Below are 23620 nucleotides of genomic sequence, written 5' to 3' on the forward strand. Positions count from 1 at the left end.
GGATGATGGTTGGATGGTTGGATGGATGGGTGGATGGATGGATGGGTGGATGGGTGGGTGGATGGATGGGTGGATGGGTGGATGGATGGATGGGTAGATGGATGGATGGTTGGATGGTTGGATGAGTGGATGGGTGGATGGATGGGTGGATGGATGATGGATGGATGGATGGGTGGATGAGTGGGTGGGTGGATGGATGTGGGAGATTCTGCACAGTGAGAAAGGCCAAACGTTGAGAAAGGGAAGCAAGTATCTTGAATGGCTGGAGGACAGAAGGCCAGGAAGGCAAGTTGGGCCCAGATGCTCCCATATGCTGACAAATAGCCTGTCAGGCACAAGTGTGGGTCTTAGAGCCTCATGTCCAGTGTGGCCCTGGCAGAAGGGTGTCCCCACTGGGAGCAGAGACATGGAACCGTAGGCACTGCCCAGGGCTGCAAGAAGCCCTAGCTGCCCCTGAGAACAGGGGTGTGGGGCATGTTCTCCTTCCCGGGGCTGCAGAAACTCAGATGAGGAGAAAAGACAGCTAGGTGTTTGGGTCCTGCAGAAACATGTGGCCAGATTCTAGACCTTCCCCATCTCCTCTCTCCTGAGGGTCCTGCCAGCCACTGGAAGCCAGACACCCAGCTCCAGCCTCTCTATCCTTGACCTGGGGCCTTTGGGGTCAGAAGGCACTCAGCGAGGGCCGGCTTAGATCAGGTGTTCTTCGAGCTGTCCCCACCCCCAGACAGGCAGCTCCTCTGGCCCAGGATTGCCCACCACTGAAGGCCCTGTGGCTGGAGGGGTCCCTGGGGGAGTGTGGGTCCCATGAGGGAGGCGCTGTCACCTTAACTCAGATAGGGAAACCGAGGCTCACAAAGCTCAAGTATTTTACCCACAGTTAGGACGTGGGTGAAGGTGGGGTTTGAATTCTGGGCTTGGCTCTGGCACCAAGCAGAGCAAACCCAAGTGCCTGCCCCAGCAGGCGTGAGGGGCATGCTGCTGCCCCGTGGGCTCAGGTCTGGGGAGGTATGGATGCCGATGTGGAGACAGGCCTTGACTGCAGACTCCAGAGTTGGTGCTGGAGTGACTGACATCTCGGGGAGTGTGGAGTGCGTGCCCCTGGCACAAGAGAAGGACATGAGTTCCAGGGGCAGAGGTGGCCTCAAGCGACAGAACGTGTGTGCCCCAGATTCCCTGCAGGGAACCCTCCCCCTCAGGCTCAGAGGGGTCCTCAAGGGGGCCCCACGGGGGGATGGGTGGCCTCGCAGGAAGAGGAAGAGAGACAGATACCCCGTTTCTCGCTCTGAACGCGCACACCGAGGACAGACTGTTGAGGACACAGCAAGAACTGCCGGCCAGGAGACAGACCAGGGACAGGCTCTGACCGGGAGGCACATTGGTGCCTTGGTGTGGACTCCCAGGCTCCAGGGCTGTGAGAAATAAGGGCGTGTAAGCATCCAGTCTGTGTGTTTCCTAGGGCAGCCGGGGCGGGCTGAGACAGGGACACTTTGTGTTTGTCCACCATTCCTTGTCTGGAAGGTCACTGTCCCCTGGATGGAGCTCTGGGGGCAGCACCCATGGCTCTGGCTCTGTGTGCTTCAGGTTGGGAGCCCACGGTTGTGCACCCTCCGGTCATTCATTCATGCATGCATGAATTCTCTCAGTGCACCTGTTTGTTTGGTAAGCACCACGATGGAGCAGGTCCTGGGGCTGGGGCAGCCAGCAAGGCAGGCATCCCCGCCCTGGGGGTCAGGAGGCCAGCTGAAGGAGGGGCTGGATCCTCTGTCTCCACCCAAAGGGGCTCCCAGCCAGAGCCAGCCAGACTCTCAGCTACCAGGGTCCGGCCCTACATCCCCACATCTTCCCCAGAGCACGGGCCCTCGGTATCCTCCTGTTCATGACCCCCTGCATTTCCCGGGAGATTTGGCAGTCGTGATCTGAGCGGAGAACTCAGCCCAGCGTAGCTAGAGCACGTCTATCTTCAGAGGCCGGGGACCTGACCACTCCTGCCTTCCATGCAGCCACACTCGGAGCCAGGTGGCCGCTGACCACTCCCGCCTTCCGTGCAGCCACACTCGGAGCCAGGTGGCCGCTGACCACTCCCGCCTTCCGTGCAGCCACACTCGGAGCCAGGTGGCCGCTGAGGGACTGGACTCCCAAATGTCCCTGTGCCCACTCCCCAGCAGTCAGGAGACCCAAGCTGCAGCTGGATGGAGCGGGCTACAGGACACGCTTACCGAGAGAGAGGGAGAGCCAGGAAATCCATTTTGCCAGATGTTTCCAGTCCCTCCTTGTTTTGCATGCCTTGGCCTCCTAAATATTCACATTACGCATGGAGATGTATTGAGCACTCGACTGGTCTCAGTGAGAATATATCTTACAGGTGTTGCCATGTCCTGCAAAATATTCATGACTTCACGGTTCCAGAAGGGCGGTCCCTCTTTGGCTATTAACACGACCCCAGTTTGGGTCCCCAGAGATCCTTAGCAGACCTGTCTGAGTTGGAATGGCCGCGGCGCGTGGGGAGAGTGGGTACGCGGGACCCGGGGCGGAGCCGTCGCCCACAAAGCCACATGGGGCCTGCTTTTACTTCCACTTTGCAATCATCAAAATTAATAGCAGGCGTGTTAGACTGGCCTACATTTTTATAGAGCAAAGCAAGAGAGGAGCCGGGAGCTGGTGAGGCGCTCTGCTCACTGCTGTTTCCACCCCACTCTCCCCGGGACGGTGGCGGGAGGGCATGGCCCGGAGCCCTGGCAGGTGACCGGCAGTCTGTCCACCGTGAGCCTCGGAGTCCTGCCTGCTGGGCGACCTGGGGAGCGGAAGACCGCTGGTGAGGGCAGCGTGGGCAGCCGGTCCTCTCTGCCTCTGCGTGGGGCCCCGGCGTACGGGGCGGCTGTGGGCGCTGTCAGGGAAGGTCAGTCCTTGGCCTCGTTGGACCCACCGTGGACAGGAGTTTTGCGTCTGTCCTTCCGGGCTCCTGGGGCTGTGAGCGGGCCCTCCCACCCTGTCCAGGGCTGCGGCCCCACACAGGGGGCCGTCTGGCCCCTGGCTTCCCCCGCCTTGAGGTGTGGAGGTCGCGGTATTCAGGACAGCACCCACCCCACTCCGAGAAAGCACCCACCTCAGCTTCCCATCTTTCTTCACGTCTGTCCTTGTAAACTTTTTCCCCGTCTTGTCGGATATTTATTGCTTTTTAGCAATTGGTGGTGTTGATTCAAATCTAAGATTCTGGCCGATTCCAGGGTGGCCGGTGGTCCATCGGCTGGCCTGGCCCGCCAGGCGTGGGGAGCTGGATGCTGAGGGCACCCCCGCCTCCCGCGGCCCTCAGCTCCGCCCCTTCTCCGCAGCTGTGCTTGTGACCAGGGTCTGCATGGGGCTGCCTCCTCCCAGAACACTGGCTGAAGTCCCTGTGACAGATGGAATCGGTGACTCAAGGAAGCTGGGAGCTTGAACGCCACACCTCCTCCCGCGCTTCCTCCCGCGCTGAAAACTCTTGCAGCCGCCCATGTGTGCCCGGTACTCTGGCTGGAAGGCGTGGGTTGCAGGTGTGACGTGACTCTTCTGGGAGGGGGCTGGAAGGGGCCCCGGGACGGCCAGCCCTGGCAGCTGGTCCCTCTGCTGCAGGGCTCACTCCTTCGTGTCTCTGGGGGATGGAACTCAGGGTCTCGTGGCCGCCCGACGCCCACGGCCTGATAGCCGTGGGGCCTCAAGGACCCAACCCCGTTTGGTTCTAGCCCCTCCCTTCCTAGTGTGCAGCATTTGGCCTCATGGTCTCAGGGTGGCCGCTCGGCCCTGGGCATTGAGTCCTAGCTCCAGGCAGGAGAAAGGAGGAGGGACCGCAGGTAAAAGGCAAAAAACCCACATACACCAGCTGAGACCGTGCCTTTTAGACACATTTCCCAGAAATTCCACCCAGCAAATTCCACTTAAATCTTATTGATCAGAGTTTGGTCCCATGCCACCCCTGGCTGCAAGTTCAGCCCGGGGAGGGGAGCATTTTAGCTGAACTCATTTGTACCCCAAACGAACTGTGGTTCTGCTAATGAAAAGGACGAGACAACAGATGCTGGCCAAACATCCAGAGCGTCTGCCCCTAGAACTTCGCCCCTGCTCCCTCCATGCCCCTCCCCTCCCTCATTCCCCCTCCCTGCCCACCCACACCCTCCCCCTCTGCCCCTCCCCATTCCCCCTCCTCTCCAACCTCCGCCTCCTTCCCCCCGTAGGAGTGTCCTGTTGGCTGCTGTAACAAATGACCACAAAAGGGGTGGCCTTTTGGTGGCCAAACAACAGGAATTTATTCTTTCACAGGCTGGAGGCCAGAAGCCTGAAATCAGTATTGGCAGGTTGATTCCTCCTGGAGGCTCCGAGGGAGAATCTGTTCTGGGCATCTCTCCAGCTTCTCGTGGCTCCTGGCAATCCTTGGCGTTCCTTGGCTTGTAGACACCTGACTCCATCATCATGTGGCTTCTCCTCTCTGTGTGTGTCTCTCTGAGCCCCTCTAAATTATCAGGACCCTTGTGATCGGATTTAGGACCGACCCAAATCCCAGGCGCTCTCATCTCAAAGTCCTTACCTTAGTTACACCCGCAAAGACCCTATTCCCAATAAGGCCACACTCACAGGTTCCAGCTTTTGGGGCTTCTAGTCAACCCACCTCCCTCCCCATCCATCGAAACCGGGGGCACAACCTCTCAGCCTCCAGGCAGCCATGCGAAACGGGCTGGGGGCAGGGAGCTGACCACCTGCACCTGTGTAGGGCCCTGTGCCAGAGCACATGCGTGCTGTCGGGCGGCCGGATCCTTCCACAGGAGCTGGAAGCTCAGGCTTACACATGAAATCTGTCTCATTGGGCAGTGCCCCTGAGACTTGCTTTAAGCCCCAAGTCCCTCCGGGTCCCTCCATGTCGGCTGCTCTTCTCTGAAATGTCCAGGCCGTCCGTAGAAACAGCTGTTGTGGGCCACCATTCCGTGGGGCCAGGGACGACTCCAGACCTACCCTCCCAGCCCTGAAGGCGGCCACTGTGAGCCACCCCTGCACCTGCCCGGGGTTCCTCCGTTGCTGGGAGCACAGGGGTGTGCTGCCTCCCTGCCCCCTCCTGGCACCCGGGTTTGGGGAAGCCGTTGGGGGATTGCTGGCTGCCCACAGGGCCACGGTACCGCTGTCGGGAGCCCTGGGGCTGAGGCGGTGTGGGGCAGTGGTTATACACACAGCCCCAAAGGCTGCGCCAGGCCTTGGCACCCCTGCTGTGCTCTCCACACACTGACGGCGCGCTCTCTGCCTGGGTCCTCTGCCCGGTCCTGGGGCTGCCAGGACAAATCATCGCATGCTGATGGGCTTAAAACAACCCGGACTTATTCTCTTACAGTTCTGGAGGTCAGAAGCCCAAAATGGGTGTCCCTGCACTAAAACCGAGGTGTGGGCAGGGCTTGGCTCTCTGGAGGCTCCAGGGTGGATCCTTCCTGCCCCTTCCAGCTTCTGGGGGCCCAGGCGTCCCTTCTGTCCAGGCTCTGCCTTCAGATCTCACGGTCCCCTCTGCTTTAAGGGCACCTGATGGTGCGTAGGTCCCTCCTGGATGACCCCGGACACTCTCCGAATCTCAGGGTCCTTGTGGTGATCCCCTCTGCAAAGCTCCATTTACGGGGGCATTTTTGGGACCCATTATGTAGCCTTCTGTAGCCTGCCACACCCGAGCTGACAGAGGCAGACCCTTTGTTAACCCCATGCTATAGTTGCTGATATTCAGAGGTGAATCTGTCTTGCTGCCTTCCCTTGAAAGTCTGGAAGATCTGGTGTCTTAGGCTGGGTTAGGTGTGGAGCACGGGAGCACCCACCCCCAGCCCCACGATGCAGGTGCCGAGGAACAGCGCCGTGTTCTTGTAAATCAAGAGACGGTGTCTGGGCAATGGCCCCAGTCCCTCAGCCCAGCACCTGAGTCCATCCCTGACAGGCTGCTCCCGCTCCTGGGCCGGGCCCCACGGGTTCCCACGTGTGAGTAGGAGCTCTCGGGATCTCAGACACAGCCACCCCCTCACTGTGATGGCTTCCAAATTATTTCTCGGAATTAGAAAGTATGCTCCCTCAGGTCACGTGAAAGGAGCTTCGAATGATTATCCACAGAGGCAAATGGCTGTGGGCTTCAGGAGAACTTTGGCAGAAGTACACGCTCCCCTCCCACCACCACAGGAGGATGAACAGGGAAGGACCCTGTGTTGAGAGGCAGCTGCTTCTCCTCCAGAAAGTCAGGTCCCTGCCTCTGAAAGCAAACCCACCTCACTAAGCAAGAGCCCCAGAGCAGAGAATGTTCTAGAAGCAGTGGGTGCCCTGACCTTGACAACTCACTTTCCACAGCCGGGGGCCCACCTCTGCCACCTCCCCCGTGACCCCTGGGCCAACTGGGCCCCTGGGCGAGCCACCGTCCGCCCAGCCTCCACCAAGAGCTGTTTTGCCTTAGCCCACCTGCGCCAGGATGGAGCGCACCTGAGCCCGAGGCACCCTTTTGTGCAAAGCTGGCCCTCACTCCCCTTGTCTGGGCGCTCAAGATACCAGAGGAGGGGCGCTCTCTGCTGGTGACGTAACCCACTTGGGCGCATGCCCATTGTCGGCCGTCACTGTGTCCCTCAGGATGAAGTGTTTGCTGGAACCTTGAGTGACAACCACACCGCTGCAGGGCGGGGCTGGCCAGACAAGCCAACAAATAAACGTACAATGACACAGGACGTGGGAAGCAAATATTTATGCATCCATCCACAGGCTATTACGTGGTGGTTTAGAAGATCATTACTAATTAGAATTCAGTCTGATACATAACGACAGAAGAGACATGTTTGACAATAATTTCAAGTGGAAGCAAAAAGCCAAATGCAGACTTCTCCAGCTGGAGGACGGAGTATGGGCGCATCCTCCTGACCCCCTGCTGACCCTCTCCCAGGGCAACGCCATGTCCAGGGCAACACAGCACTGGACGATCCCGGGGGGCTTGGGCATCATGGGCTTCCTGCCCAGCTGAAGAAGGTTCCGGAATGCCTGCTGGAAGCTCACTTTTTGAGAGGCATGAGGCCCCTCTTGGATGTCCCCAGCCAGGGCTTATATTCAATCTGGGTGCTGTTGATGTAGGAAAGATGGATTCGAAGCCGACGGCCAAGAAAGAATTCTTGAGGCAACTTTGGTGCAGAAAGGTGGTTTATTAAAGCCCGGGGACGGGACCCGTGGGCAGAAAGAGCCACGCCAGGGTCATGAGTGGCCCGTTACATACTTTCAAGTTGGGAGGGGCTTAAGGATAGCGTCAGTCTCTAAGGAATTTGGAAGGAAGGGTTCCAGGATCCTGAGGGGGCTAGCTGTTGTGGGGAAAAGGTTGTTTATTACCGTCTAATAAAACCTGAGACCCTTCAGATGTCTATCGGTGGGCCGTATGCTTGGGGGGTGATTGCCGACATGTATCTTGGGGGGCAGAGATAAAGGGAGTTTCCGAAGTTATTTCTGAATGTTAAAGTAGACTCAGGATCCTGGGGGTCAGGCTAAGATCACCTTTGGCCTTTAGCAAAGTGTCCACATCGAGGCAGTTGACTGCCTAGAGGAAGGTCACTCTGCCTGTTTCAAGGACTTGCCAGTGGGCTGTAGGTAGAGAGGAAATGTAATAATTTCTCTTCTCAGTTTCCATGTCACCGCGACGTGGCCAGACTCATTCTCCATGGTCAGCTGGCCTCTCCTCACGCCACGCTGGCTGTGGGTGTTTGGGGGGGGCAAGGGCTGGGGAGGGGTGGCCACATGGACGGGAGCGGCCCTTGACCTGCCCGGAGGGGCAGTGTCCACAAGGTGCATGCGTCCACGAGCCAGTGTCCAAGAGCCTCTCGTGGTCATCTACAGCATGCTCCCAGGGCTCCCCCAAGAGCATGGGGACCTGCTACGGAGGCGCGTGATGAACAGGGAGCCAGGTGCTCATAAACCGGGTGCCTCCATTAAAACACTCTGCCACGAGGGGGTGTCCCTCCTGCCTTTGCCACAGCACTGTGAAATGGTGCTAAAAGTAATAAGCAGCTGTACTTAATGTCCTTAATGTCAAAATGGAAAATTGGTGACCTTTACTGGTTCCCTCTAAAATTCCTCCTTGAGGGGATTTGAAGTTGAAAGCACGTGGATAGGAGGGGTGCAGCCTCGGTGAGCCTCAGGGATCCTTCTGTAAAATGCGGTGATAAAAGCACCTGGGGCAGGACCCACTGGCCATGGGCGGTCAGGGGTGTAATGACCACCAGCTGTCATGACCAGCCTGTGACACCCCCCCAAGTCCCAGGGTAACAAGTAAGGAGGTGTGGCTTCAGTTTAATTTTCAGAGAAGTCAGCTGGACAGATGTTTCAAAGGCTGAGCTAATGCATGCAAATTTCCCATTGTTCTCAAAATCACTTCTCATTCAAGGGTGGAAGGAAGAGCCTGGGGCTCTGATTCCCCTGCAGGAGGGAGTGGAGCGTTTCAAACAGGAAAAGCTGCTCTCCCGCTTGTTCTGGAGGCCCCGGTGCCTTTGTGATCCGACCCCGTCGCTGCGCCGCCTCCAGAGGGGCTGAGTGCCGTCCCACGTGAGGGATGGTTGGCATCCGTGTGTCCAGTCGTCACAGTCTGCTGGCTGCAGGTCTGCCGGCTGGTTTCTCGGGGCCGCGGGGACAAAGCACCGCGCTCCGGGCGGCTGAAACAACAGACATTCATTCCTTTACAGTCTGGAGCCTGACTCCAAGTCCGGCAGGGCCGGGGCGGGGGGCGGGAGGGGGAGGGTGCTTCTGGCTTCCTCCAGCTCCTGGGGGCCCCACACGGTCCCTGGCTGGTGGCCACGTCCCTCCAGTCTCTATCTGGGTTGTCACGTGACCAACTTCTCTTTGCGTGTGCATCTGTGTCCAAAATGGACCCCACCCCAATTCAGGATGACTTCGTCTTAGCGGATGACCTCTGCAGAGACCCCATTTCCAGATACGGCCACGCCCACAGGTCCCACGGACCCAGGACCAGAGCTTGCCACGGTTCTGCCCACAAGGCTGCAGAGCCTGCCTGTCACCCACTTGGTGGCCTGACCAATGAGAGATGAGCCCTGAGGGCGGCAGGACTTGGGGGACATTGTGCCCCACCCCCACCCTGGCACCAGGCCCAGCTGGGGAAGCCAGGATTTCGGGGGACGTGAAGACAAAAGCCGGTTCTGTAGGTGTCAGTGTCGACCCTGGGGGCCTTGGCGGCTGTGTGGCCATCGGTTCAGTGGCCCTTCGGGCCGTGGACAGCCCCCGCCCCGTAATGGCCAGGCCACCTTCAGTCTTGACAAGTTTCTTCTGGTTCCATCTGCCCTTGTCACCCAGGGACCAAGCAATCCTGCCTCTTTAGAAGGAACTCTTTGTGAAAGAGGCGTGAGCCCACGGTGGGCATCCCAGAAAGGAGGGAAGACGCCAGTCCCACGAGCCCCACCGGGAGGTGCTGATGGGCACGACTCCATAAGAGCGGAATCAGATCCATGGGTTTTTAATGGTCGGAGCTGTAACAGAGCTGGGGCTCCGACCGCTCCCCCAGCGGAGGAACAGCCTCTCAGAGCTGCTGCAGCTGCTCAGAGGTCAGGGGTCAGGCAGGGCCAGAGGGCACAGGGCAAGGCCCAGAAGTGACCAGCCCAGAACCCTTCCCTGGAGGCAGAGGCGGGCTCCACACGAGGCTTCTGCTTGGACACACAGCTCTTGTGTGGGGCCCCGGACGTCGCCGTGCGTGGCGACGTGTGGCTGCTGGCCACGGTCCTGTGTCTGAAGCCCGTGCTACGTGAAAACTGTTACTGATCATCCTTACCTCTCCACCCTGAAAAGTGCACAGAAAGTCAAGATCCAAGCCTAAAGCCAACCAAAATGCACGTGATTTGGGGGAATGAATAGTGTCTGGGAGAGCAAGGGAGGCTGCCTATCCGTTCCATGGAGGGGCGAGCAGCGTGGTCCGGCTGGGCCGCGTGGCCTCCGTGGCTCGCTGATGCTCAGCCCACAGCCCGCAACAGGGTGGGTGGTGGAGGTAGGCTCGCGCCTCATTTCAGAACCAGCCTCCAGACCTGCTGTGGGGAGCTGGGTTGCCGCTGTAGAGCAAAATTAGCTGTTCTAAGTGACTTTGACAACGTTTGACAATGTAGAAACTACAGTGTAGCTATTTCTGTCCTTCTGGGGGTAATTCAACATCTTATTTTTTTTTAATCTTTATTGTTGTAAGAACACCATGCAATCTACCTTCGTGACAAAATTTTAAGTGCTGCTAACTAGGCACAGTGATGTACGGCGGACCTCTAGCTTATCCCTGTAAATTTATATGTCTCTATAACTGAAAAAATATATATGTAAATGAAACTTACACCCCGTTGAGCAGAACTCCCGGGAGAATGTTAACTTTTCCTTTAACCGGCTAGGGAGTGGACAGACGCTGTCTAAAGTGACGCTTCCAGAAATAGAGCTGAAAGTGTTCCTCCTAAGGTCACAAAGGTAACCCGGAATAACCGAGAATAATCCGGAGGCCGGCGGACGGACTGAGCCTCAGGCTCCGTGCAGACGTCCCCGGAGGCTGTCCCGGCCGACAAAGCCAGAGCCAGACCCTGAAGTTACCGCGCGTGCGGGCACAGCCTGCAAAAGCCCGTCCTTTGCAGACTGGGGCTTGCCCAGGACACCCCAACTCTGCCTTTCCCTAGCTTTCCGCACCGTCGGGAGGTTCTCCCATGGGCGTGTCTCACTTTGACAAGCCAAAAAGTGGTGTGAAGCAGCCCCGTGAGTTTTCAGGACCTGACCCCGCACGAGCTGGGTCCTCCCTCTTCTCCAGCGCTGTCCGCCCCACCCCGAACCCACGCCCCTCGGGGTCCCCCAACCCTCAGGCCCCACCCGCTCCGGAACTGCCCCCCAAGCAACCTCCAGGCCCCACTCCCAGCCCCCACCGTCCAGGGCTCCCCTCCTACCCCCACACCCTGGCCCCCACCCCAGGTCCCACCCCACTCCGGGCCCCCTCACCCCCGGGCTCCACCCCCTCAAGCCCCCACCCTGGGCAGCAGAGCTCCCTGGGGGGCCCAGCGGTGATCAGCACCACTGCTGTCCCCTCAGGTTTGGGGGCGCATCTGCCTTTGGGAGGCCGCTATTTACAGACTTTCCAAAGTGGAAAATGCAGCACGGACTTTAAAAATAGCATGATTATATATGTATTTTTGCAATATTAAAATAAGAAGCGGAAATGATTTATGTGTCATGCAATTTTTCAATTTTACATTCAGTGTGTGTCCTTCGGTCCTACATAAATACCAACACAGGTTTGCCGGTTCGAGATGGAATATTCCAGAAAACTCTGAGGTCCAGGCGCCCTGGGCTCCCCTCCTGTGCTGGGACTGTAAGCTGGGCAGCAGCGCAGGCAAATAAGGGGCCTGTGTTGCCGGGGGCGGGACATCTGCTCCAGGAGGCCTGGGTCGGGGGCCGTCAGGGGCAGGGCTGGCTGTCGGTGGGATTTGTTTGCGGGGTGTGAGGCCGGTACAGCTTGGATTTCGGTTTGCGCCCCTCAGTGCGCGGCCTCCTTGTTTCATGCCCGTAACAAACCTAAGGGGGCAGATGGCGCAGAGAAGAGCCCCCTGCCCGCGTGCGGGGAGTCTGCACTTTGGGGGCAGCCCGCCTTTCCGAGGGTTGGACTGCGGTGCCCTGGGGCCCCACTCCGGGAACCAGCATGCCCCAGAGTCACCCGTCCCAGAGAGAGCCAGGGTGCCGTCCCCACGCGCCTCTCTGGCACACGTGACCACTTAGAGGGACGTTCCAGAAGAACAGGCCCCAGGCCTGGCCTTCCCCAGGAGCTCGCGTGCACAGGTGCCTCCTGCCTGGTCTCACAGGTCCGCTCCATCCCTCTCCACCCTCCGAGGCAGGGCCCTGCGGCACCAGTGTCCTCTGTGTTGGGCGCTCTGGGGCTCCCGGGGGACTGCGGGCACACGCTCCAGGTAGCGTCCCACTGTGGCCGTGCAATGACCTCAGAAAGACCAACAGCCTCAAGGGTCAGGGAGCAGGTGGGCAACTAATTTGCGTTCTTAAAGTGAACTTATTTTTATTGAAAACAAATGTTAATTAATAGACTTTCCTTGAATTCCCAGAGTTGGGTCTGGAAGAAAGTGGAGGCTGGAGCTGGGCTGGGGAGGGCGGGAGGGTGGGGGGCCTGCCTGACCGCCCCCCTTTCCCGTTTCCCGCTAGGCCTCGCCAAGCCCATCGGCCTGGTGGAGGGCCCCGGGGGCCTGGGCCAGGGCGGCATGGCGGCCACGCTGCGGGAGGACAGCCGGGAGACAGAGAGCAAGTACGAGGAATACGGGTACAACGCTCAGCTCAGCGACCGCATCTCCCTGGACAGGACCATCCCGGACTACAGGCCCAACAAGTGAGTACGCGCCTCACAGGGGCCCCCAGGCCCAGCCCCGCGCTGTGGGCTCCAGGAGCGCGGACGCGCAGGCAGGCACCCCGGGCCCAGAGGGTCCGCCCTGCACCGCTCTGGTGTCTCTGCTGTCGGCGGGTCGTGGGCGTCCTGTCCACGCAGACGTGTGCAGGCCCAAGAGCTGGGCTGCGCCTTGCTGCCGCTCCACACAAGGACACCGGTGAAGCGCGCTGGGACCTCAGGGCTCACTTGCTCGCATGGCGCCCCCCATCTAAAGCTGTCTGCCATCCGTCGCGAACCCCTGGCCCTCCCACCCCCAGTCTGCCGCCGGCTGTGGCCTTGCCTCGTAGCCGGCTCTGCAAGCATTGCATCCTGTTTGAAAGCTCGTTAGGTACCTTGGCGGGGGTGAAATGTGAACAAGATGCCATATTCAGCATCATTACTTGAGTAAGTCCCTCCAGGCGGGCACGTGGGCTGGAAAGGAAAGGCAAGCTTGGCTGGGCTCCTCTCTCTGGCTCTGCCTACGGAAAGCCTGGGGGGAGTGGGGACCCTGGGTGCTGGAGGGGCCCTCAGCAGTGGGGGCGGGCGGGTGGCTGCGTGGGCGAGGGGCGGGACCGGCCCTGGAGCAAACCACAGGGACAGTGGCGGGGGTGAGGGGGGCATTTTTAGAGTGTGTGTGAGACTGTGTTTGGGAAGCGGTCCTGGGAGCGGAGCAGGAGGGCCGGCCCGGGAGGAGGAAGCCTGAGCAGGTGCACCATGGGTGCGGAGCAGGTGCACCATGGGTGCGGTACAGGTGGGGTACACTTGCAGGTGGGATGCCCCAGGAGGCCAGGCAGCGGGAACTCACTGCAGACCCCCTGCTCTGCAGGCATTGTCTCCCCAGACCAAGGGGTGAGGTGCCCTGGGGCAGGTCTCCCGAGTGAGCCATGGCTGCCCAGAGTGCGCCTCCCTGCGGCCTAACCCAGGGGTTCCCTTCACCCAGTGCCTTGGGAATGGACAGTAGGTGCGGCTTGTTCCCTGGACAGCACGGGGCTGCGGTGAGAGGCCACTGTCCACCTCTCCTGTTCCACTTGGGACTTCATCCCAGAGGAATCCCCCTTTGTCCCGGCAGACCCCGAGCTCACGAGCCACAGGAAAGAACGCTGCTTTATTTTCATGGGTACCATCAAAGTGGCTTTCCTTTTGTGAGATGGAATAAAGATTCCTTTCCTGAGTAAAAAGTGTGGTTGGGTATAAACAGGGCAATTTGAAGAAACATGCTGAGTGAATAATGCAGGTGACGTCTAGATGTGACAAAGTCATGGACACGGGCTTGAGTGGCTCAGGTTCGGGACGTGCCATTCCATGCTCTAAGGGTGTGTGCGTGCACATGTGTGCACGTGTGTGCACATGTGTGGGTGTGCATGGCAGTTTCTGAGCGCTCCCCAGTGTGCCCTGACCTTTGGAGGGTGACCTCAATAAGGTTCCCTCAGTGGCTGGAGTTGAGTTCTTGTCTCTGGGCTTCTGGGCACCACAGTTTTACTCCTGCTGGGGTTTGTTGAAGGATGGAATGACATCATGAAGAGTGCAGAGGGCAGGGCGGGGGGAGCAGGCGGGAGGGACCCTCCCAGCCACGGCGAGTGACCACCCCCGTGGAGTATGGCAACAGGGGGCCCACTTCAGCCCTGCTGTCCAGGGTTTTGGTGGCCAACCGACCTTCATCCCCAGCCCCCAGAGGTCAGGCTGACACTGTGGCTCAGGCTCCAGCATAGATCACACTGCAGTATAGACCATCCCACGTGGCCCAAGGCCCCACGGAACCAAGGACACTGTGGTCAGGCACGGTGTCCCAAGGACTCAGAAGTTACCTCCTGGGAGCTGGCAAGGGCCAGACCTTTCCTGTGCAGGGAGGGTGTTTCTGGACAAGCCAGGCCTGCTGTGTTAACCCCTTCCTGTGGACAGGGTAGTAGTTGACTTGGCAAGTGAGTGGCACCCACCTCCCATAAGCTCACGGGGTTCAGAGCGCTGGGCCTCTCGATGTCCAGCCATCGCCAGCCCTGGGCTGGGGGCAGGGCTCTCCTGGCGGTCCTGCTGCATCTTCCAGCGTCAGAGCGCTGCATTTATAGAACAGACGCGAGTGTGTGTCATAGATGCTGTTGTTTGCCTCCCTGAAATCTGGTGCTCTTTCTTTGGGCGCCCTGCTCCCACATGAGAACCGGTGGAAACTTTCCATTCCAGCTGCAGGGCAGGTCACATGACTCAGGATTAAGGCAATTAGAGCATTATGTCCACCAGCTACAGCCCCTGGCTCAAGGCTGTCCTGTGGTCTGGGTGCAGTCCAATCAGAGTGCATGTTGGAATTACCTGAGGTCACTGGGGGAAAAAATCAGGCTTTTCAGCCAAAGTGAAACTGCAATAATGGGAACCTGGGAGGCTGCACCATCTTACCATTATGAGGGGAAAGCTTAGAGTTCCCACAGCCCACCCGTGGAACCCAAGGGAAAACCCAGTCAGGGTGTGGCAGAGCTGGGAGGTAGGGAGGAATCAGCTTCCAGTGCCATAGTAGCAGCACCTGGATCCAGCTGTTCCTGAAGCCAACATTGCAATAAATTATAAATAAATGGAAAGTCCTCTAGGCTCTAGTAAATTAGCACACACACACACATATATTTTTAAATCTTTTGCTCAAGCATTTGGATTATATTTCTTGCTTCTTAATGGGCTCTCGTGCTCTGGCACATCCCTGCACACCCCTGAGTCCTCAGAGTGCTTTCTGAGACTGAGTCCCAGCCTCCTTCCCTCGCGTGGCAGAGGCTCCCTCTTTAGGAAGGCTCTGTCTGCCCAAATAAAACCCGACAGGAGTGATCAGTTTCCTGTCAGCCTCACGTTATGGAAGAAGACGTCAGGGCGAACTTTGAAAGAGCCACCGTTTACAATAGGTGGCTTGATTGATAGAAATCTGATTTACAGACACTGATTGGAAGGGGCACAGCTCTCCGCCTCCTTGAAACAGAGAATGTGGGTTCCATTTTCTTACATGTTTATTTATATCCATTTCTTTCCCAAAAAGAAATGGGGAGGCTTTGGTGAGTGTGACATGCACAGGCCCCCCACCCCGTGCATGTGAGGATGACGAACTAGAAACCAGAGAGAAGCCCTTCCGAGCCCTTGCTGTCCCGCCAGGCTCCTGGGCCTCTCTGGACTTGCTGCCGTCCCCCAGCGGACAGCGTTGTGGGGCTTAGTTATGCATTGACAGCCCGCATGTGACCTTGGCTTCGAACATGGGCCCCAGCCATCCTGGGGGAGACCCAGGCCCTGTGCAGCTCAGCGAGTGGGGTGCCCAATGGTTGCCCCAGGGCATATTTAGGACCGGTGTGCTGCAGAGCACTGCCCGTGGACCAGCACTGACCCCGTAGCAGCGCTGTGAGGATGGACAGTGCCCACGTTTTGCAGATGAGGAAGCCAAGGCAGGAAGGGTCAAGTACCCAGTTTGGGCCCATGAGCCATAGTTTGCTGAGCCCTGCTGTGTCAGATGCATTTCCCCCCCAGATTCTCACCTTCTCCACATAAGCCAAACATGGAAGGGAGACTGTCTTCTAGAATCTGCCCCCTCCCGCAAGGGGTGGACTCTGCGTCCCTCCCCTAGATTGGATGGGCTTTGTGGCGGGTCGTCCAATAGAGGAGGGCAGAGGTGATGCGGTGGGGCTTCCAATGCCTCCACCCTGCCCAGCCCAGCACTGGCCCTGGCCCGTGAGCTGCCACCGAAGCAGTCTACCTGTCCTGCAGCCGCCATGTTGGGAGGGAGCCCAAACGTGCCCATTCCGAGTGCCGGGGGACAGGTCCGAGAGCACGCAGGCAGAGACATGCCAGTCGGGGCCAGCTGCTGCACCCCCGCGGCCCCATTCCAGCCCACCTGATGGCCCAGGCACAGTCCCTGGCCCAGGACCGCTAGTGGAGGCCTTCCAGGAGCCGGGATGGGGATTCAGGTCAGGGTTGCTGTGACCAGGAGCTGGGCTGGAGGTAGTCCCACAATTGTTGGTGACGAGCCCGCAGGAGGAAGACCGGCGTGGGCCATTGCAGAATGCTGACCTCTCGGTTTGCGACACCAACGGGTGTCTGTGGGAGCCTTAGTGTGGCCACGCTTCAGGAGCCACACCTGGTGCTTAGTAGGCCCTCAGCAAATATCTGTGGATGACTAACTGGATAAATACATAAATGCAAGTTCCATCTATGCCCATCTTAAGCTGTCAGATTTTGATTCCCTAAACGGCCTTAATCCCCATGGAGCCCACCCATCCAATGAGAAATGGTCTTGTGTTGAATTCTGACAGGTGCGGCCACTAGAAACACACATGGGATGTGGGTGTGCGTGTGCATGTGTGCGTGTCTGCATGTGTTAGTGTGTCTGCATGTGTGCATGTGTATGTGTTAATGCGTGTTCACATGTGTGTGCATGTGTGCCTGCCCCGACCAACAATTCTGTCCACTCTCAAACCAAAGTTCTCACTTGCTTTCTCGCATTAGATACATTATTGATATCCCTTTGTCTGGAGGTAGGTAGGTTTTCTAATTAAGCAGTAGCTTTAATTATGCCACAAAGCACATAACATAGATCTTGATTATTAAGACTGGTGCACGGGATGATAAAAGGGAGACTGGCAAATCCAAATTAAACAGGATCATAAAAACGAGCGGCTGAGCCCGAGCCTGTCCTACATCATGTGCAGTAATGTCCCCCCTGCTACATGTTTGCAGAGTCTTCGTGCATATTAACTGTCTGCGCCGCAAACAGCTTGGCTGTCCGCTCCAGTAAGTCAGATTGAAGGGATGGCGTGCGAGAGGACTGGAGTCCGTTACCTTGTGCCGGGGCCCAGCTCCTGATGCCTCCTGTGTTTAGGGTCTGTCAGAGCAGGCAGGTGTCTCAGACGAGGAGATGGGAAACCGGGGTGTCATCACGGAAGCATGAGGGGTGGGTGCGTCTTGTGTGCAGGGAGAGGCCCCTGGTTTCTTTACTCACCGGGAGCACCGAACTGCAGCCCCAGTGGCGTCCTGACCGGGCGTTCTAGCAGGCGACACCCTACCCTTTGGCCCGCCCTGGAGCCTTCAGTCTGTGCCCCCAGGAGGGAGATGTCTGTGGGGGGGGGGTCCCCAGGGAAGTTGGGCAGGGGGCGCTCGAGCCTGCTGCAGCCAGACAGGAAGGGCAGAACCTGCCTGCCCCCTGGCTCCCTCGCAGCTGGGGATTTGTTGGGATGCGGGCAGAGCCCACTTCACCCCAAGCTCTGGAGCCTGCCGGGGGGAGGGCTGTGTCCACCCTCAGAGGCCCCATGGGGCCGCAGGGGCTGACAGCCAGCAGAAGAGCCCATGCTGAGCTGGACCCTGGCCCATGGTGGGTCAGTGACCACAGGGATGCTGGAGGGAGAGTCTGGAGAAGCTGGTGGTCACAGGCCCCGGAGATTGTGCACCTGGGCCCTGAAGGCCCAGGCTGCCGATGGCCCAGCGATTCGTGGCGGTCTGGGCCACCCCTGCAGCCTGCTCACTCCACCGGGTGCGTGAAGGCCTCCGGGCTGCCAGATGGTGGCCAGGCCCTTCAGCACTCGGGGCAGTGACGTCACAACCCCTGAGACGGTCCCGCTTGGTCTGTGTGAGGCGGGGTGTGGGAGGGGTCTCCTACATCCGTGCCCTGGTTCCGGCATGTGGGGGTCTGTGTGCACGTCTGCCAGGCTCTGAGGTCCGAGTGCCTGAGTACAGGAGTGCCTGCCTGTACGTCCGTGAACACACGGCGAGGTGAGTCTGTGCCCCACAGCAGGGGTGCGGGCTGCGTCTCGGCCTGTGGCCTTGTCTCTGTGAAGACAGGTGGGGACAGGTGAGCTGGAGCTGTTTTGCCTGTGCACATCCGGGTACGTGCGCCCTTAGCTCCACAAGCAGGCACCTCGAATAAATACGAGCCCTGGATGTCTTTGCTGGCTGTCTGCTCTGCAGTGTGTCCCTGGGTCTGTGAGATGCTGTGTGTGTGCATGTAGTTGCGTGTACGTGTTTGTGCGTGGGCACCCATGCATGTGCAAGCGAATGTCTCTGGGAGGCCTTGCAGCCAGCTGCCTGGATGGACAGATGGACTCAGGGTTTGCCGCACGTGTCAGCTCCATGCTGCTTTCTGCGGGAGGGGGTGCTCTGCCTCTGGGCCCCCGAGTCCTGCCTCGGCCTCCTCTGCTGTCCGACCAGCAGGAAGGCCCAGCAGAGGTGTGGCCTCGCTCATCAAGGATCCGTGATTGTGGACGTTCCTGCGAGGGTGGAGCGTGTCACCCACAGCGGGCAGGTGCCACCATCAGGAAGGCATCCAGAGAGAAGCAGAAATGCTCGCTGGGTGACGTGCTTCCAAGGGCAGGACACAGGCCCTTGGAAGGCGCAGCCTCCGGGTCCCTGCTGAGCCCCAGACCTGGCGCCTCTGGCAGGAGATAGATGTGTGTCCTGCCGTCAGCCGCGGAGCTTGCTGCTGCCCTGGGAGGGGTGCCGCCTCTCCATCCTGCGATTATTTCTCCAGCGGCACAGAGGGCGTCCCCATAAATTTCCATTAGTGTCGCTGCCGTGGCCCTGTTTCCTGTGAGGCCAGCCGGGACGTGCCTGCCATGTGCCCTAACCGAGACCTTGGAAGAGGCTTTCAAGAGCCTCGTAACCACCCCTGCTCCTCTGTGGGTTTATAAATCCTCTTAGAAACGTCCCTGCGGTTGAGGATTTCCTGCTGCTTTGGCTCCCAGTGGGGAACGCGAAGTCTGAGCGGGAACTGTTCTTGCACAAAGCTCAGCCCCCCTCTAGCAGTCCACCCCGCACGTCTGCAGGAAGCACCCACTGTGTGCCCTGCACATTCCCCCGCTGCATCGTTAACGGTGTTAATGGACTCGGAGGCAGGAATTCAGATGGGGTGTGTGGGGGTGGCCTCTCTGAGCAGGACCATCTGGACTCAGCTGGGGGTGTGGTGTCGGGGGCCCTCAATGGCTGGGAGCCCGGTGGCAGGCCTGGGGGATGTCACGCGTGTGGATGCCGACCTCCAGCTGTCCACCAGAGCACCCCCTGTGTGGCAGTCGGATTGCCTCCGTGGTACCTCGGGGCCCCCAAAACAAAGGCTTCCTGCTCTTCATGACTCTGCTCAGAGGCACGTGGCCTTGCTTCGCCGTGCTCTGTGGGTGGAGGTGGCTGTGGTGGGAGGGTCCCAGCCGAGGAGCGCAGGGGTGCGGCCTGCTGCTGCAGCCTCTTTGGGAAGCACGGTGGCCACTGCACCTATTTGAAACTGTGCATCATAGTGTTTAGGTACATGGGCTGGATGACACCCCAGGGAGGAGTGGGGTCCCCCTAAAGAGAGTGGATGTTCTCTGTCAGTGACGACAATGTCAGATGAAAACCCCAACAACTCAGCTAGACATGGCTGCACAGCACAGTGAAGGGACTCCTGACCTCACATAACCAGCAGGCTGCAGTCAGGGTCCCGAGTCGTTCAACTGGCAGTTGCTGACAGCATCAGGGGCCCCAGCTCTCCCCAGTTCTCTGCTCTGCCTCATCCATCCTCATGATCACAACACAGCTGCGGCAGCTCCCAGTATCACACCCTCACACATTCTCGAAAGGCTGAACAAATATGTTCCTGCATCCTGTCTGTCCTCAAGAACAGAGGAAGCTTTCCCGAAGGCCCTGCAGACCCCTCCTCGTGTGCCCTGGGCCATCTGCCCATCTGCCCTGTGAGCTGTGAGAGGCAGGGATGCTTGTCTGCTCCTCTCAGGAGCTTGTGGTGTTTGGTCTGCTTGGTCTCTGGCCTCTCAGGATTGTGGGGACACCCGTCTCAGATCCTGGGGGGCTGGCTGAGAATTCAGCTGACGGGTTGGCAGGTGGCCCTCTCTCTGCCCCGCACCCGGAGCCGAGGCCCCGAGCTGGGATTGTCTGTGTCCTGGTGGAGGGCAGGGTTAGGATGAAGCCCTGTTGCTGAGGGAACCCCAGCTCCCACGGACGGAGCCTTCTTGAGACGGGGTGGTGGTCAGACGTGTGGCTGTGAGCGCCTGAGCCAAGCCCGCTGGCTCCACGGTTGACCCGTCTGCTGAGGGAGAAGCTCACGGCGTGTGCAGGCAGTCCTCCCACCACACCGCGAGCTCGGGCAGTGTGCATTCCAAGGCCGGCGCTGGATCAGGACCCCTTCATCACACGTGGCAGAAGATCCATCTCAAACTGGCTTAAGCTGGAACGAGAGACAGGGCAGGGGGCGCAGAGAGCTGGAGGGCCGTGATGGCCACCACGGGGAGGGTGGAAGCGCCGGTGGCCGGGTCCCCGAGCCGTGCAGTCCCGAGAATGGCCACAGCCCAGCGGCAGAAAGAGCTGGGTGGGAGGGCCGCCTGCTCAGGTGGCGTGCGGCCACGTGCGGCCACGCCCCAGCACCCGAGGCCCCCACACTGGGGTGGGGCCGGGTTAGCAGTGAGCCTTCCCTGATAACATCCCTTTCCGTCGGCCCTGGGTTGAACACACACTTTGTCTAATGGGGAAGGGGAGTGCATTATGAGTAAAAGAGGTTATTTAATGCAGATTTGTGTTGGGCCTAAATGAACCCTATACATTGCACTGTTTCTAATTCCAACAACTTAGAAGCTGCACGCGTTCCCGGTGGGGTGATTGCCAGGTGCAGATGAGCGCTGTGCACAAAGATGGCCTCACCCTGCCCAGAAGGGGTGTCTGGGAAAGGCCCCTGCGCTCTGGGAAGCGCTAACTTAAACGTCCCACAGCAGCACACTTGTCTGTATGACGCCTGCAGGGGTCGGCCCGTGGAACCACACGGCTGTGGACCTGGGCGCCCAAAGCCCGGGACTGTCTGCGCGCCCCCTCGCTGCTGCCTGCTCGAGCCCCTGGACAGCGGTCAGGCCCATGGTGTGCTGCCGGTGGTCCTTGGGGGGCCGGTGTCTCTGCTCTGCGACAGGGGCTCAGCCTGTGCTGCCTTGAGGGGGAGCCGGGGTGAGCAGACAAGCATGGGGAGGGGCCGGCGAGGGCAGGCGGAGTCTTGTTGATGTGCCCATTGGCACCGGCGTCCCCAGGGCTCTCCACCGTGAGTGGGGCTCACACAGGGAGCACCGCATGCCCAGCCACCCAGTGTGACGATGTGCAGGAGGCCCCGAGCCATCCTGGTCTTCCCATGCTGTGTGGGGGAGAGGCCCACCCTCCACCTGCATGGAGCCCACTGTCCCCATGGGGGACGCGGTCCTGGGCAGCGGCGCCATCCCTTCCGCCCCCAGACCCTCCCATCTTTTCTCCCTTTCTTCCTCCCTAAGTGAACCCCAAATCCAGCTGGGCTCAAGCCTGTATTAAGGCTGCATGTCCTGCATCCCTCGCAGGGGGCCGAGCCATGGCCAGTGGGACATATGTGGACCTGGGGAATGTGTGCCTGGTGGGGAGGGCATGACCTTCCCTCCTTCCCTGCTCCCTGCGATGGAACTGGGGCTGCCGGCGCAGGCAGGCTTGGGGACAACCCCACGCTTGGCACAGCGACAAGGCAGAAGGGCCTGGCCACTAACACCCCAGCCTCCAGCCACCCCAAACCACATCTCCAAAAGTGCCCAGACACAGAAACCAGCATCCGCTTTGTTTGTGTCGCTCCTGTGTCCCCCCCAGCTGTCCCCACAGCTGTGCTCCCTGAGGATGTTTCCCCAGCATGTCCCCTCAGCCACGCTCCCCTAGGCTGTCCCCCAGTGTGTCCCCACAGCTGTGCCCCCCGGGCTGTCTCCACAGCCATGCCCCACCCCCCAGGCTGTCCCCCTGCTGTGCTCCCCCCAGGCCTCCCCCCCAGCCGCGCTCAGACACATTTGGGTGTTACTGGGCTCAGGGAGGGGACAGCCCGGCACGGAGTTGAAGCCAGCTTGCTCTCTGTCACATCCAGAGTTAAACATGTCCGTGTTTGCCAAGCTCTGTAGAAATCTATCCCGTGTTTTACAATCGTGGTGACCACAGTGGATGCACTATTTTTACAAAGCGTCTGGACAGCACCAGATCCCATAATAGATGTGACCCTGTCGATTTTCTAGTCCCCAAGTGGGACTTATTCTTGCTGGAAGAACTAAGTGAGAAGAATCTCAAGAAGCAACATCACTTTGTGTGAAGAATCCCTTCTAGACCGTGGTTTCTGCAGCAGAGCTGGAAAGATGGAGAGATTATCTGGTGAGTGCCACAGCACAGAGGGTCAAGCACGGAATCCAGGCTCTCAGAACCAAATTCATGAAACAGATTGGGCTTAAATTATTCAGGGACCTGACCTAACCCAGCAAGACGTGTGTCCAGGCTGTGGAGAGCTGAGCTGGGAAGACCAGCCTGCTTTGTCAGTTAGAAACTCGGGGGCGTGTTGTCTGGGCGCAGGGAGTGGTGCCCCCAACGCGGGCTCCCTCTGGACTCCCCGTTTGGGTCCTGCCTCTCCCGTGAGTTCCATATGGACGGCATGCGGACGGTTTCCTTCTGTGGCTCCTGGGGCATCAGGCAGCGCAGGTCTCTGTGATGGCACCCTGCTCACTCCTTGGTCCCCGCCCCTGGGGTTTGAGCAGAGACCACATCTGACCTGGGCCCTCTGCCCCTGCTCTTCACACTCATTGGGGCACAGCCCCCACGACCCCCAGTGCTCCTTGTTCCTGGTTGTCCCCATCAGAGTTGAATGGGATGGACTCTCAGCCCCAAAACACCCCTGGACGTGGCATTTCCTCGGCGCCGGCCGTTCTCGGATCTGTCTGATGGGACAGGTGCTGGAAGACCCCTAGTCGTGAGCAGGCGAGCCGCCCTCGGATGGGGTGGTTCCAGCCTCGCGCAGGTCCACGGCAGACCCGGCCCTGACTCTGACCTCCCTCTGCCCTTTGTCCTCACGGGCAGCTGTCGCTGGATTTGGGGCCGCCCCGAAGGCCAGCATGTTTTTCACCTTGAGATCCAGGACATAGGTACACCCGCAAAGTCCCTGTTTCCCAAGGTCACCTTCGAGGGCTCTCTTGTGGGGGAGGGCAACACCTTTCAACCCACAGCCAAGGGAAGCCGCTCCAACGTGGAGACCCTCGAACACACCATTAGCCCAGCAGACACTCTTATCTGCAGGAGAACAGAAGGAAAGGCGGGGGACAGAGTCCCCACTGTGGGGCCGGGCTGTCAGGGTCCCCCGCCTTCCCTGCGACCAGCTGCCTGTCCTCGGCCGAGGTCCTCGTGAAGCCCCCTCCCGACTCCCAGACTCAAGAAGTGACATAATCCACGGGCAAGCCAATCAGAGCGCCCCGTCTCCTCGGGCCACCGTGA

General features: G+C 59.4%; 1 protein-coding gene across 1 annotated transcript in view; it reads left to right on the top strand.

The window, feature by feature from the left end:
- Positions 1–23620, top strand: part of GALNT9 (polypeptide N-acetylgalactosaminyltransferase 9) — a 74339-nt gene that overhangs the window by 12582 nt on the left and 38137 nt on the right. Inside the window, exon 2 of the mRNA XM_025861643.2 lies at positions 12181–12361. Coding sequence (XP_025717428.1) covers positions 12181–12361 — 181 coding nt within the window. The remainder of the gene's footprint in view (positions 1–12180; positions 12362–23620) is intronic.

The sequence above is a fragment of the Callorhinus ursinus genome, unplaced genomic scaffold, assembly GCF_003265705.2.
Source record: "Callorhinus ursinus isolate GAN/ISIS: 27379988/994484 unplaced genomic scaffold, GSC_fseal_2.0 scaffold150, whole genome shotgun sequence".
NCBI classification, from domain to species: Eukaryota; Metazoa; Chordata; class Mammalia; order Carnivora; family Otariidae; genus Callorhinus; species Callorhinus ursinus.